Source organism: Anser brachyrhynchus, assembly GCF_964034855.1.
Source record: "Anser brachyrhynchus genome assembly, chromosome: 6".
Taxonomy (NCBI): Eukaryota; Metazoa; Chordata; class Aves; order Anseriformes; family Anatidae; genus Anser; species Anser brachyrhynchus.
The window spans coordinates 15,294,661-15,308,886 of record NC_137700.1 but is presented as its reverse complement, the minus strand read 5'-3'; the positions used below and the strand labels follow the sequence as shown (position 1 = coordinate 15,308,886).

Here is a 14,226-nt window from a genome sequence, read left to right as displayed (position 1 = left end):
ATCACTGCAAATACAGGGAGATTTCTGTGAGTTTCTTGCTACTAGTCCTATACCAAGTCCATTTAAATACAGTAGATGAAACCTTTGTTCATTTCCTTCTAGCTGGCATCTTCAAAATACTTTCCTCATTTTCTTTTAAAATATTTTGAGATTTATTTTTTTTAATGCAACCCAGAACATTTATATCTTTTTTGATACCTGCAGAGCTATAATAATATGGTCATTTCTGGCCAAGATTTTAAAAGCAGCTAAACTGACAACATGCCATATAAGATATGAAAAAATGTTACTCTGTTCTACAGAAAGGGATCCGAGATAGAGAGGAGGCTAAGCTTGCCAAGATCAAACAAAGCCTGTGGTAGAAAAAGAAATTGCACCCAAGTCTTCCAAGTGCCAGACTTATCACCCCTACTAGGCTGCAGTAAATTTTCCACTGTCACCAAAACACATGGAAATTTGGGGATTAAAATGCAAATAAGGAAATGCTAGATCATGAAACAACTGTGACTATAAAAGCATATATAACACTTTTCTATGCAAACCATGAAAGCATATATGCAGATGCCTTTAAGAACCTCCATAGCAGCCCCAAATATTAAGTATCAATTTGATAAAATCTTAAATTTAAACTCTTCAGTTTGCAAATAGCTTACTTTTCATGTCCTATTTTTTTTCCTGCATGATTCATACCTCTTATCAGACAAGCTCTCCTAAACCTGAGTTTAAGAATATCTCTGCACTACTGAACTGTATGTAGTCTGCTTGTTAACAAGAAATGAAGCTGGAAGTTCAGTCACTGCTAATTAAATTCATAATTACAAATGGAAGGTCAGACAGCAGATCCAAGGGCTGTTGAAAATGTAATATGACAAAAGAAAGAACAAACTAATGTAGTAGTTTAGCCCTTATTTGTCAGACTGAGCCATTATAGAAGGGTTCTCAGCTCTGATTGCAAATATTAGAATAAATATAAATCATTTCAGTTTAAGCAAGTTTGTCAAGGATTAGCACAGGCTACAAACACTACCTAGATTTCTACTTGAAAACAAAAATTAAGAATTGCTCGTTAACAAGTCAGAAAGTGGATCACAGCCCTGCAGTCCGAGCTCCAAAGTGGTTGCCACCAGCAATTTCTTTCACAGAAATGCCATCTCCTTTGGAGCAGGGTAGTATCTCGCTCCTCTGCCCATACATAATCAGGAAATCTGCTTAAGCATACACTGCCCTGTCTGTGAATCTCCATGAATGCGGAAACCCTAATAGCAACTTGAGAATGGAGGGCAGTCTGGGAAGGTCCATGCTGTTTTCTCCTATCCCTGGTCTCCTAAAGGGCCTAAGGTTTTAAGGTGGGCCACAAACTCTGCATTCTGACTGTCCTTACTGTCCTGTCACAGTGCGGCAAGAGAGGGGCACCCGGGACATGCAAGGAGCAGGGCAGCACCTGCCGACATGCCAGGAGGAGGGCCAGCACCTCTCCTCGTTATCCCACTATGAAGTCCCTGAGGTTTTTGGAAAAACCAAGGAGGAGGTCTTTGTTCTATCCAAGATAAGTACATTTCTGACATGCAATCTGGGCACCCAGACAGCACAACACTTGGGAACCCCTTTGGGATGTAGGAAGTCTCTTTCAGGAAATACAGAAATACAGGTAGCACATCAGAGCTGCTTTCCGCCATGCCTCCTTATCGAGGTATTTCACCTTTCTGGGAACCACAGGCAGATTCTAAAACTCATGGTAGGGTTGAAAAGCCTCATGAGATTTTTTTTTTTTTTAAATTTAAAAGCCTTCTTTATCAGCAGGCTTTCATGACATGCTAATTCAAAAAATCTGCCTTCCAACAGTTTAACACTGCTTCAGTGAATGTCTCGCCAAGCCCTTTCTAATAAATACCATTTATGATTTCTATGACACACTTGTTTTGCAGTGAAATTGTGGAGGTAAGTATCACTGGGTTGATTGACACCTAGTTATTCAATAAAATGTACTTCTATTCTGCTAGTCACAGACCGCACATGCCAAAATTGATGCTGAAACACTTATTAGCTATTTTGGAGGGGGCTTGGGAACAAAATCAGTCTTGTAATGAAAATCTTAACTATGTTGCAGCTTCTGCAGCACTGTAAAACACTTTTCTCCCCTGCTGGCAATTTAGCAGCAGCAATTCTGAACACCAGAGGACTTTCCTATGGAGGGACAGATAACAGCACACGCTGAGCAGACAGGGGGTTGGTTTCTTAACCATGGAAATAACCTCTGATGGATTTGGTACTTCTCAGCTGGTGAGCAAATTTTCAACTATAATTCATTGCACCTCTTTGGGTGGGAGCAAATGGATTCCAAGTAACTATCCCTTTCTGGGTCCACGAAAGATAAAATACAGGCAAGCGCAAAGGCAAATTTATAAAGGTAAAAATACTCATTCCACATCATACCACACTGAAGCTATATGCTACGGGATCTGAAAGACAGGGCCATGATGCATTCATGTAAGGCAATAATTTACTTTCTCAGGAAACATATTTGTTTTAAATCTGACACTACAAAAATGAGTAAGATGTTTCTCCTAACGACTGATGATGTGAAAATATTTTCATCATGGCTTAGGAACAGGTAGAGTTTCAACATCCAAAAAACCTACTTCTTTAACACATCTCCTGTCTCCTGGGGCACTAGCAGTTTTTGATGGGAGAGTTTAGACCAAATCTCTTAGAGTAGCAAGATCTCAGGGAGATTCTGCCAACTTTGTAAAAAAGCCATAAACACACTAAGACAAGCAAATCCCTTAACTGGCTTGGTTATGCCAACTAATCATCAACCCAGAGTATTCTGACAGCTGCCATTTCAGATTACCTGGTGTGGTGGTTTTACCGTGCTAGGCAGCTGAACACCACAACCGCTCTCTCACTCCTCCTCCTTAGATGAGGAGGGGAAGAAGTAAAGGAAAGAACAACTCACAGGTTGAGATAAGGATGATTTAATTACAGGAAAAAAAATAATTATTAAGGAAAGATTATTATTAATTAAACAATTTAACTAAACAATTTAACTAAACAATTGACTATTTAACTAAAGGGGAAAAAGGAAAGGGGAAAAGGGAGGGGGAAAGGGAAAACAAAACAAAACAAAACAAGTAAAGGCTATGTGGAAGTGCAGAGGAAAGAAATTACTCTCTACTTCCCACAAATGAGCGATGCTTGACCACGTCCTTGAAGCAGGGCCTCAACGCACGTAGCCGGTGTTCAGGAGGAGGACAGACGTTTTCACAACGAGAGCCCACCCCTCCCCTCTTCCTCCTTTTTCCACCTTCTATTGCTGAGTGTGACATCATATGGTATGGAATATCCCTTTGGTTGGTTTAGGTCAGCTGCCCTGGTGATGTTTCTTTTCTCACATCTTTGCCCACCCCTAGGGGAGTTAGAGAGAGTCCTGATGCTGTGCCAGCACTGCTCAGCAGCAGACACAACACTGGTGTGATACCATTGCTGTTTTAGATACAAGTACAGAGTACAGCACTGTATGGGCTGCTGCAGGGAAAGTTAACATCCCAGCCCAGTATCCTCTCCTTGTAAAGTGGATGCGATACTGGGAACTTGGAAAATGGCAGCCACCACTGGGTATAGAAAGGCATATAATCATAATTCTTCAGCTGTAATCTCTAATAGTAGAGGGCAGAATGGACTCTGAAGTCCTGTGACAACGTCAAGCAGCCCCATTACCCAAATAACTTCTCCTTATTAAAAATTTTAATAAGAGGAATCAAAACCACCTGTAGATATTGTAATAGGTCAGCCACTAAGGTCTGATATACTCATCAAGCAGCTTAGTTCTTAAATCCAATTACCTTTTTTTTTTTTTTTCCTCATTGCATTTCATCACACTTTTGTCCTCTCAAACTTGCTAAGTTCTGGGAGGTGCTCAGTAAACCTGACAATTTCTTCCACCATGAAGGAACAAGAAAATCAGAAATCATTCAGAAGGTCATTATTCAAGCCTTCCAGACAACTATTTCTGTCCTGGGTTTCAAGAACAATTTATTCATTGAGCTTAACCTTGGTCCTACATTGTAGGATGAGGTCTTACAGCCAGGTTTCAGAGATACTGTGCACTAGTATCTCTGAAAACTTCTCTTTAGTTTCTCATGTCATTTCCAGAAATTACTTGCAGTTCTTATTTCTATTACAGTTAAAATTTACTTATTCCAACCCAACTAATAGAAAATTCATTTAAAAACAGAACTTTTCATTATTTTGGGCTCTTTTTGTAATAATTTTAGCAGTATATATATACAAAGCATTGTATTACCTGTATGTATGCAATGGCAATTATTTCTGTCCTTCTGTGCAGATAACATAGAGAAGGCAAAAGCATTTTTATTGTTGTTGTTTTCCTTTAAGAGACAGTCTCATGTAAGTGCCAACAGCTCTGTTTTAGGTGCTGCACACAGATTCCAGTTCCAGTTTTCCAGTGAAACCCCAAATGAGATTAACAGAGTAACTGTGTCACTCAGCAGCACCTAAAATCTTTGCCTCAGCATTTTCTAGGAGAGCCTGTGTTGCACTGCCTGTCCTCTAGCCATCTCTCCACTCAATTGCTGTCAGATCAAACATGAGATACCAGACTCTAATCCTGTCAGCAGTGAATGAGGACAATAAACGGTCCTCTCAGTACTCCATGCCAGGGTGAAGCTGGAAATTTTGTCCATGTTTTGAGAGAAAAAGGAGAAATTTCGTTTAACTGTTACATTTTCTAAAGAAAAACAAACAAACATTAAACATGCTTACAAACAACCAGCAGCCCTCAGGAGCTGCTCAGAGGCTTGACTTATTGAAAATATTCTTTTAGGATATGGATTAGTAAGCAGGTAGCGGGGGAAAAAGTCAAAGGTGCAAGATAAATTGAGTTTGTTACAGAAGCTGTAATTTATCATCGCAATATTGCCAACACAAATGTAGCAAATTATATATAAATTTAATCAAATGACTGCTGTATTACATCTATTACCCTGGAGTCAGATTTGGTTATCTTTTCCTCTGTGAGAAGAAGTCTTTTCTGCAAATAACGCCACGGAATCAGGCCATCTACATTTTAAAAAGTCCACTTGTATCATCTTACATGCATATAATAGCATAAACAGCAATGCATATCAAAATACTGAGAACATGAAATAACACATTAAAGGTGAGACGCGAAACAACATATAGTTCCCTAGAGTAGTAGTTCCTCTCTGATGTTCAACAAAGAAATACAGATAGCTGAAGCACTTAGATCTCTAGTTAAGCAAAATAAAAATAAACGTGAAAGACAACTCTTCTTCAAAAATACACAGTTAAAATGCCATTGTCCCTTCCATTCATTTGAGGGTTGTAGGAGTGAAGGAGAAGGGGTGGGGAGGGGAAAAGAGAAAGCAGTCACTGAAAATAAGAAGAGTATTTTATTAGAGTTATCTCCTTCTTGCAAGAATGGGTGCTCAAATGCGTAATACATTTCTGTGAAATCCAGGTTTCCAGCTTCATGTTAAGAAAAGGCTCTTACCTTATAGGATTATCCATCCTTGATACTGTGAGAAATGCTGCTAAGTTTGCTGTGTAGGATGAGCACACGATAAGGGTGAAGAGCCACCAACTTCCCATTACAATGCGCATAGCCACAGAATTGACAGTAGATTCACCCCCTACAAGCAAACAGGGAAAATGAGGATGTTTCAGGAACTTCTCCCCTGCGTGCTCTGATATGTTGAACTTTGTTGGAGTAACCCTCTGTATTTGTGCATCCCTTTTGCTGTGAGCTAAGCACTACTTCCATTACAACAGGTAGTCAACTTCTTGCCCTGGGTACTGTTCTAGAAAATAATCTTTCAAAATGTTTCCCTCAGGCATTATTCAGGATCAGACATACAGAACATGAATAATATTCTAAATAAGGAAAGTTTAATGGTGAAGTACCACTAATATCCTGGAATTAAATCATTACACAGTGTTCAGAACATTTTCCTATTCGTTTCAAAGAACAGAAAGATAAACTGTATCATATTAGTTCAAAAACTTTTTTTTTTTTTAAATCACATTTAAAGGATTAGAAAAGGTGCTAGTTTCTGAGTTGGAGAAGTATTGTAATGTTGAGCCAAGCAGCTCTGCCGTTTATTTACCAAGTGATCATTTTCACAGTGGAAAAGTCTGTCAGGAATGGTTTCACTAGACTTTCTGAGGAACAGAAAAGCATAACGTAATCCCCCAAATCCCCCCCTTCCCACTGTTCATTACCTGGGATAAAAAAACATATTACCTCCTTGTACAAACCTTCTCTTTCATCTTTAGAAATACTCTGGCCAAGACTAACATGTCCTGAAATGCTCTAAACAAGATAGAACACTTCTGAACATCCATCAGTGGTGTCTGTAACAGACTATGTACCTTGCTGAACGAAGGCGCCGTACACAACCCAGATGGCACTGTGCAGGGTGGAGGAAGCAGAAGGGCTCGGCTGGGAAGCGTTCTGTGCCCTGACTGCCTGGATCCGGTTCAAGACAAATATTAAGACACCAACTATAGGGATGGCTGCAGCAATACAAGCCCACACCGCAAAGTCAAAAGGAGCAAAGAGAGAGAAGATGTTGATTTTCTCTTCGGGCTTCTTGATCAGGATCCCCACTGAATAGTCCATGTACCGCTTGCTGAAATCCACAACACTCTCTCTTTCAGGTGTTATAGTGATGGCTGAGATTGCTAGATCTGCTCTCTGCGAGACAAAGGCAACAGGTCAGATCTCCTTCTTTCACCATGAATTCTGCTAGCGTTCTGCTAGCCTTCAAGAGAAGCTTTTTAAAAAGCAAGTGGCTCTGTGCATATCTTTTTAAAATCTAACATATTTAGACAAAGTAAAATAAATTGCCTAAAAAGTAAAATCAGAATCAGTTTTATCAAACATTAATTAATTGCACTGGTTTAAAGCGTAACAGTGAAATGTAACCTGTCAAAGTATTACTGAACAAAAAGAGTCACTCTGACTCGTCTGGAATGAAATGCAGTTTATTTAATCTTTATGCCTCACTTCTTTTCCAAATGATGCCTAAAACTCTAAACCATATTAACCCAATGCATTGCAAGCAGTAAGGAAGAAGCACCATCCATGCGCATCTCACAGCTCTATCAATGCTTCTTTTACTCTACTGTCATCACAAGATTACTGAGAAAAAAATCCATACTCCTTCCCCATGCAAAATTTATTTAGCTTGTGTTTTTGGTATTTGTGTATTGTGATGAGCTAGTGTTTGCTGTTCTACCTGCCAACTTCCCGTATTAATGAATGGATTTCATATGACAACTGGGGGGAAGATTTTTGTTTTTACAAAGAATAAAGTGCCTGCAAAAACTAATAACTGTAAGAACGCCCCAAAGGAAACTAAGCTCCTGGAACTGCTTTGACCTCAACATTTAGAGTGAACAGGTTTTACATATACTAGGTCCTTTAAGAGTATGCAAACTCAATGAAAGATAAAAGTATTTAATAAATAAGATTCCCAAAGCTTTTAAGAGCTGCAATTAGTTTTTGATTATTTTCCCATCTTAATCAAAACAGTTTGCTACAAAAAATAAAATGTACTTTTTGTTTCTTATCTCTGTGTTTTGTTGGGAAAGTAGGCCAAATATTAGGTTAGGGAGATCTGCTTTGAAATTCTTTGGAGGCAGTGGAAAAGTTAGTAGCAGAAATACTGTTATAAATACTTTGTTACTTCAAAGAATGCACTTTCCAAAGAAATTTCACAGGATTTCTTACCAGATTTTTAAGTCAATGAAATTCAAATAGCTTATGTCAACGCAAAATAAGTAAAAAATCCTTTATATTTCCTAGCACCAACCAAGTATATCCCATTATCATACACATGTTTGCTATTGCTTTAATTGCATCTATTTCTTCCTAAACCTCTACTTACCAGACACTGAGACGCCTACTGACTGGATAATGAGAAAGCTTTCACTTTCAGTAATAACACCACTGTAGAAGAGTAACCTTTTCTACAAAGGGCATAGACATGGAATATTAATTCCTTTGATTCTCTGTCTTGATTAGCATTTGTCCCATGTCAGATAGCAAGACCATGAACAAAATACATTTTAATCTCATTCTCCTGGAGATTCTAAACTACAGACTTTCCCCATTTACTTCAACAGAGTTCAATTAACTTACTCCTGATTTGCAAGACTTTAATTAACAAAGAAATTTGGTCCTCTTTGTATTAAATGAATGAGTAATCCTGAGCTCAGTTTAAAATTCTGGTCCTTCAAAACACTTCTTTATGGTGTATATTATTACTGATATTTTTCCTATTTTGGAATCATCAGTTGATCTTTATGAAACATATTGCCACACAGTGATCCAAAGAAAGTCATACCTACAAGTCATGTATCAAATATATAATGACAAAAAAAAAGTAATTAATCGGTTAAGAAAACATACCTTCTATACTCACTCACATACACCCTCTCTTTTTATACTCTTTTTTGACATCTATATAAACAGATTTACATTGATATAATGTATGTTGATAACAGGTGGGAGTAAACAGACCAACACACTCTATAGTTCCTACCCTACATAAAGGTCTTAAATAGCATGGTTTAGACTACATTCAAGCCACCCATAGCTCAGAAGAGTTCTGTACTGGCTCTTTGATCCTAATTCAATCTCCTGTAATTTCCAATGGAGGAAGGGGAGAATTTCAAAAACTTCCGTAACTAAGCTTAAACATCCTACTCTGAAGAATCTTTATTAGTTGTTTGTTTTTCAAACACAGCTTCTTCTCTGTGTACCTTGTTAATAAGTTCTCCAATCATGCCATTCCAGGAGCTGTTTTGGAGCTGATGTCCATATTTGCCATCAGGAGCTTGATATATCTCATATTTGAAACCCAGATTCTTGGCAAGTGCATCCAGGACATCAATGGAAAATCCTTTATAACGTTTTGGTTGCCCAAGTATGTTCTCTGCCACCATCACAAAAGGTTCTTCCTGAGAAAAAAACAATATCTTAGCTGATACTTGAAACAAGGTGTTTATGTTTTTAAGCAAAATGGATGTTTCCTGAGTTAATTCTGGACAACTCAGCACAGATTTCAAGACCCTCATAACCCCCTCAGCAAAAAGCTCAGGTCAGGTGGAACACTCCAAGGCGTCCCCACCAGGTACCAGTGCTTCAGCAGCTGAGTTACATCCATGGTCCTGGGTTTTACACAGTTCATGAGAGGAAGCAGAAACTCCACAGAACAATTCAGCCCCCTCTGTCAGCTTCCTGGTGTTTGCAGGATGAATACTCTCTGGAATACCTGCCTCTTCTCGCTGAATATAAAGAGGGCAATGACACCTACCTTAGTGTCTTAACTAACTATCTAGAATATAGATGTTAAGTTAAGCAGATGAGCCTTAGATAGGAGCACTACTGCTTTCCAGCTCAGAGCATATCAGGTTTAGAAAGCCATCTTTTACTGACAATGATAAATCTTTCAAAACAACTGCTAAAAATGTTGAATTTTTTGAATTTTTGAAAATTTGAAAATTCCAACAATAACTTTCATGGGTATTAGTTTCTAGAGTATTTTATAGTAAAGTATATATTGAGATAAAGGAATACAGCATTTTTTGGTATGTTTTCAGTCAGACATAGGCATCCTTCTCTGCTGGGTGTGTCAGCTGCACAGTCTCTGCAGTTGTCTGCATTTGTGCTGTGGTGCTGACATCCTTCTGGAAGGAATTTGGTCACCTCCCACGTAAACTATACCATAACCTCACCTGTTACCTGATCCTGATAGAGGAAAGAAAGCTGGGGAGACTGCTTTAATCGTCTGGTGCATTACTTCCTATTTGTACCATGATTCAGAAAAAGAACAATAAAAAACACAAAGACATCACATTCTTCAATCTGGGAACTGCGGTACCTTAGGCAGGAATGCATTCAAACCTTAATTTGCCCTTAATTTAGCACTTAGCTAACAGGAGCTCTGCTACCACTCAGAATAGTAACAAACTGCAGTACTAAAAACACATAGTCTATATCTTTCTAAAAGACGTAGTTTATCTCAACAGGAAGTTACGAACTCAACGGAAGAAACACCCGATTACATTTTACAGCCTGCAGTGTACAAGAGTCAAGATTAGATTATCATAATTGGCCCATCTGATCTTAAAATCCATTAAGTACTAGAAACTGCATGTCTGAGTTAGAGTACTGTATCTGAAATGTAGTCCTGTGCACTTAAGACCTTGTGCTGGTTCCATGCCCAGTATGAATTACAATGCAGAAAAAAAAGCACAAGCAAACAATGCTATACATCTCTGACATTGCACAGATATACATACAATAATATAAGGCCATCATCTATCTTCCTTGCTTATGTAACTGATCATCCAAAAATACAGAATTGAAAATGATAGGAAAAAATTCTGAAGGAAGCACCCAAAATAGTCAGATCCTTTCTATTTTGAGCATTTTGTTTCCTGAACTCAAATAGCATCATACCAAGACAGTCACCACTTTGAGTGTCAATCCTTGTAAGTCACTGCCCAGACGTCGTTCTTGCAGGCTACCATTCAGTCCTTTCTCAGAGTCCCACGTGGCCAACTAGAACAGAAAGTACAGTAAGTCTGAAGGACTGGTAGGCAGAAACCCTTCAATACTTTCATGAACATTTTGCAGCAGCTTCATTGAATCTAGAGTTCATATAGAGAGGATTTTTTTTTTTTTAACACAATCTGAATCAGTGAGATTCAGAGCACAGACAAACTAGTCTTTTGTGTGAATGCATTTTCATCAATGCCTGTAATATAACTGCTCTATTATCTGTAGTATTTGCCATTTTACTTCACCCAGATCACTATATGACTTTTCTCTCTAATAAGTTTATATTGCTTGACAGTCCTTGGGATTATCTGTAGTCTTACCATCCCATATTTTCCTCTCTGATCAAATTCTCTCCTACTTTTCAAGTCATTCTCTACTGCTTATCAAAGACCAACCATTCTTCCTGATGCACAATGCTCTTGCTTGCTGATGGTTATAAATTCTTGACAGATTCTATGGTGTAAAACTGCCTCCTCTTCTGTCTTGGGCTTCCTTCAGATCCTATATTAAGTCCTATTTTCTCTCTTCTTGCCCTACTTCTACCTCATCAGTAAAATAATGACAGCCTCTCAGCTTCCCAGGCTTCCATGATCAAATATCTCATAAACTCTAAGAGCACTGTAGGCATCTGCTAGATGCTAGATACATATTTTCATGATAACTCCACAGAATATTACATCTAAATATTTTATTTTTTAATTAAATTTAGCACTTCAAAATCAATTTTATTGCTTTTTCTGAAAAGAGGTTCAATACAAAAGTCAATCTTAAGTGACCTCTGGATTATTCAAACTGAATATGTTCTGCAGCAGCAGCAGTCAGACACTCCTTTTACTTTCAAACAGAACTCATGGCGTCATTTTGTTTGGAAGAGTCATAAATAGTATTGAGTAGAAACTGTTTTTCTTTGTTTGTTTGTTTTTAGCTGTACTCTTAAACACCAATACTATGCTCACATATATGGAGGCAGTGTTGTTAGCTGAAGGCATGCCCCGTAGCAATTAAACTCAGTCCAAGATATGTTAAATGTGGCTTCCTCCTGCCAGAAGCTAAGCTTCATGTAGCAAGTCAAAATCTTCTTGGAAATAATTTATTTTACTGAAAATGCCTATGGCTAGATGTCCTACATGATTTATTTCTATGATTTCAGTTATATCCTAAAGCCTCAAAAGTCAAACCAACAAATATATTGCGTGAGGGAGATCTGTATAGTTTTATTTTTATTTTCTTGCAGAAGAAAAACAGGGAACTAAAAAGAACAGGACATTTAGTGACTACTCAGCCATCATATCCATCACACAGGTACAACTGATGAAAATTATTCTATAATCACTAAATCTTCAACCTGAGAGATAGGTAAGAAAAGAATTAAGCTATACCTCTTTAACCCAACTGACCTGAAGGATGAAAAAGGAGAATGACTGAGTAATAGTATTAAGCTTTCTGATGACACTCCTGAAAGCTGAAGTATCTCAGATTGAAAATTTTCCACCTGTAATGTCAGTTTGGAGTGACAAACTATGTTTTTTACATAAAAGCATCTATAGCAATATGGGTAGATACCTATAGCTATGATATCTCTTAAATTCAAATTCAGATGCTTGCTCTGAAATATGTCCAGATGTTAGCTTTTGCTATTGCTAAGCAAAGTTAACCAATTTGTCAGCTGACATAAATCAGTACGGTTCAACAGATTTCAAAGATGGGTATTGGTACGTGGGGTATATATATTCTCTTAAATCTGTAAAGAATGTTGCTCTGACTAAGCTTTCTTCAGCTGTCCTATGCAGTAAGTTTATGGTAAAGAGACAGGGAAGTTTTGTGCCAGAATGGCTTACACAATATACAGATGATAATCACTATTTATTCGAAAACAAGTAATGAAACACTCATTTGTTTCTCTACCACTGATGGGCTGACATTTCAATTCCTTCTCTTGCTCCTTTTCCCTTCAAAAACCCTATCTGATTTCACCTCAAGAGGTCAAACTTTTTGAATACCCTCTATTTTGCATTCTGTATTAACAATAGGAATTCCTAAAATAGCTGGAAACATGCCAGTGCAAAACCAAAGCCTATTCCTTTTGTTCAAAAGGAGAGACAAAGATTTCTCTTTTATGCAGTAGGGGTAAGTGCAAGGAGGAGAAGCATATTTCACATCTGCACAGAACTCCATGGCATTCTGTATGGAGAGACAAATTTTCCAGTCTCTAAAAGGCAAATGATGCAGATAAAGTTCATAAATGGAACATGAGAAAAACCTTTTCCAGAAGGGATTTTTCCTTTACATCTCTGTGCTTCAGAAAATTTCTCTTGTTCAGAAGTGTGCCAATTTTGGCTTCCACTTCTTGCAGACAGAATTTTGTTTATAGGACTGATACATTTACAGATACGCACACCAATTTGTGACAGTTGACCTATCAAGATCAGTGCCCGAGAAACTAATTTCCAGCACTGTTAAACACAATGAGTACTGCTGTTATTTGATAAGACCGTTAGAGTTTCATTCTTTGTAGAAATATGTACCATGTTCCTACCAGAACTCTCGAGTCAAAGGTTACAGAACAACCATCAGCTGATGGAGATCTAGGGCTTTTAGATCCGATTATGACAAACAACTACTTGCAGAATCCGCACTTATTGGATGTATTTCAAAAATCAGTGGTCTCTGGAAAATATATTTAATGACAATGTGTTTGTTATTGTTTGGTTTGCTTGGTTTTGGTTCTTGAGTTTCTGGGTTATTGGAGCTAAGGTTTTGAAAACAGCTACTTTAATAAAGCTTTTCAGATTAAACCTTCTACCTAGTTTCTCTTTCTTAAACAGCCATATTGTTGGCTATTATCTTATAGTTCCAGACATACATCAGAAGCTCAATGACCCACTAAAGACAAACCAGAGGAAACAAATGCAAAATTCAGACAAAAAGGTAGCTTCTTGCAAAATTCTGACTCAATAAACATTTCTGATCTTTATCAATATTTACTGCATTTTCAATCAGAACTGCAAGGAAAAGCTCAGAGAGAGAAATTCAAAATTTTAACATGGTTTTCAACCCCCACGAGCAATATATAGCTCCAAACACACATACTCAATACACAATTGAAACAACTACACAACTAGACAGCCTGGGAATGTCAAATGAAATGGGAATGTATGTTATCCACAGTATGCCTCATGAACATGCTGGGATTTTTTCCTGAAAAGTACTGATACCCATCATGACCTCCAAAGAATATCTGACAACAATGTAATTCTCAGATTCCTGAGTTTCCATCAATACATTAGAAGCCATACTCTAACAAAGGAGTTTCATGACTTTGTCAATTATGCAGCTCATGGCTGCCCAAGGCTTACTTGAGCTTAGTTCCTCAGGGGATATCGTACTGAAATGTCATGGTAACCGGACAATATCAGAAACAGCTCCACAGAAGTGTGAAGACCCTCATCAGCATAATGAGGCAGACAATCCATTTACTCAAATAAATCAAGGTTGCATGCACTTAACATAGATTTGCAAGATTTACAGCCTCCTTTGAACTTGATCAATGAGATTGAGAGCCTGTGTGCCTCCTCATTTAGGAGCTGAAACTGATTATCAACTCAGTTGTTTGT

The 14,226-nt window shown here is 37.9% G+C and overlaps 1 protein-coding gene across 8 annotated transcripts in view; it reads right to left on the bottom strand.

Annotated features, from left to right (window-relative positions):
- GRID1 (glutamate ionotropic receptor delta type subunit 1) overlaps positions 1 to 14,226 on the bottom strand; it is a 576,662-nt gene that overhangs the window by 44,704 nt on the left and 517,732 nt on the right. For 7 of the 8 annotated variants that reach the window (XM_080597920.1, XM_080597919.1, XM_080597921.1 and 4 more), the window contains 4 exons: positions 10,511 to 10,612; positions 8,809 to 9,006; positions 6,412 to 6,736; positions 5,534 to 5,672 (listed from right to left, as the gene is read on the bottom strand). In XM_080597920.1, coding sequence (XP_080454046.1) covers positions 5,534 to 5,672; positions 6,412 to 6,736; positions 8,809 to 9,006; positions 10,511 to 10,612 — 764 coding nt within the window. The remainder of the gene's footprint in view (positions 1 to 5,533; positions 5,673 to 6,411; positions 6,737 to 8,808; positions 9,007 to 10,510; positions 10,613 to 14,226) is intronic. The other variant, XM_080597922.1, reaches the window with a different exon arrangement.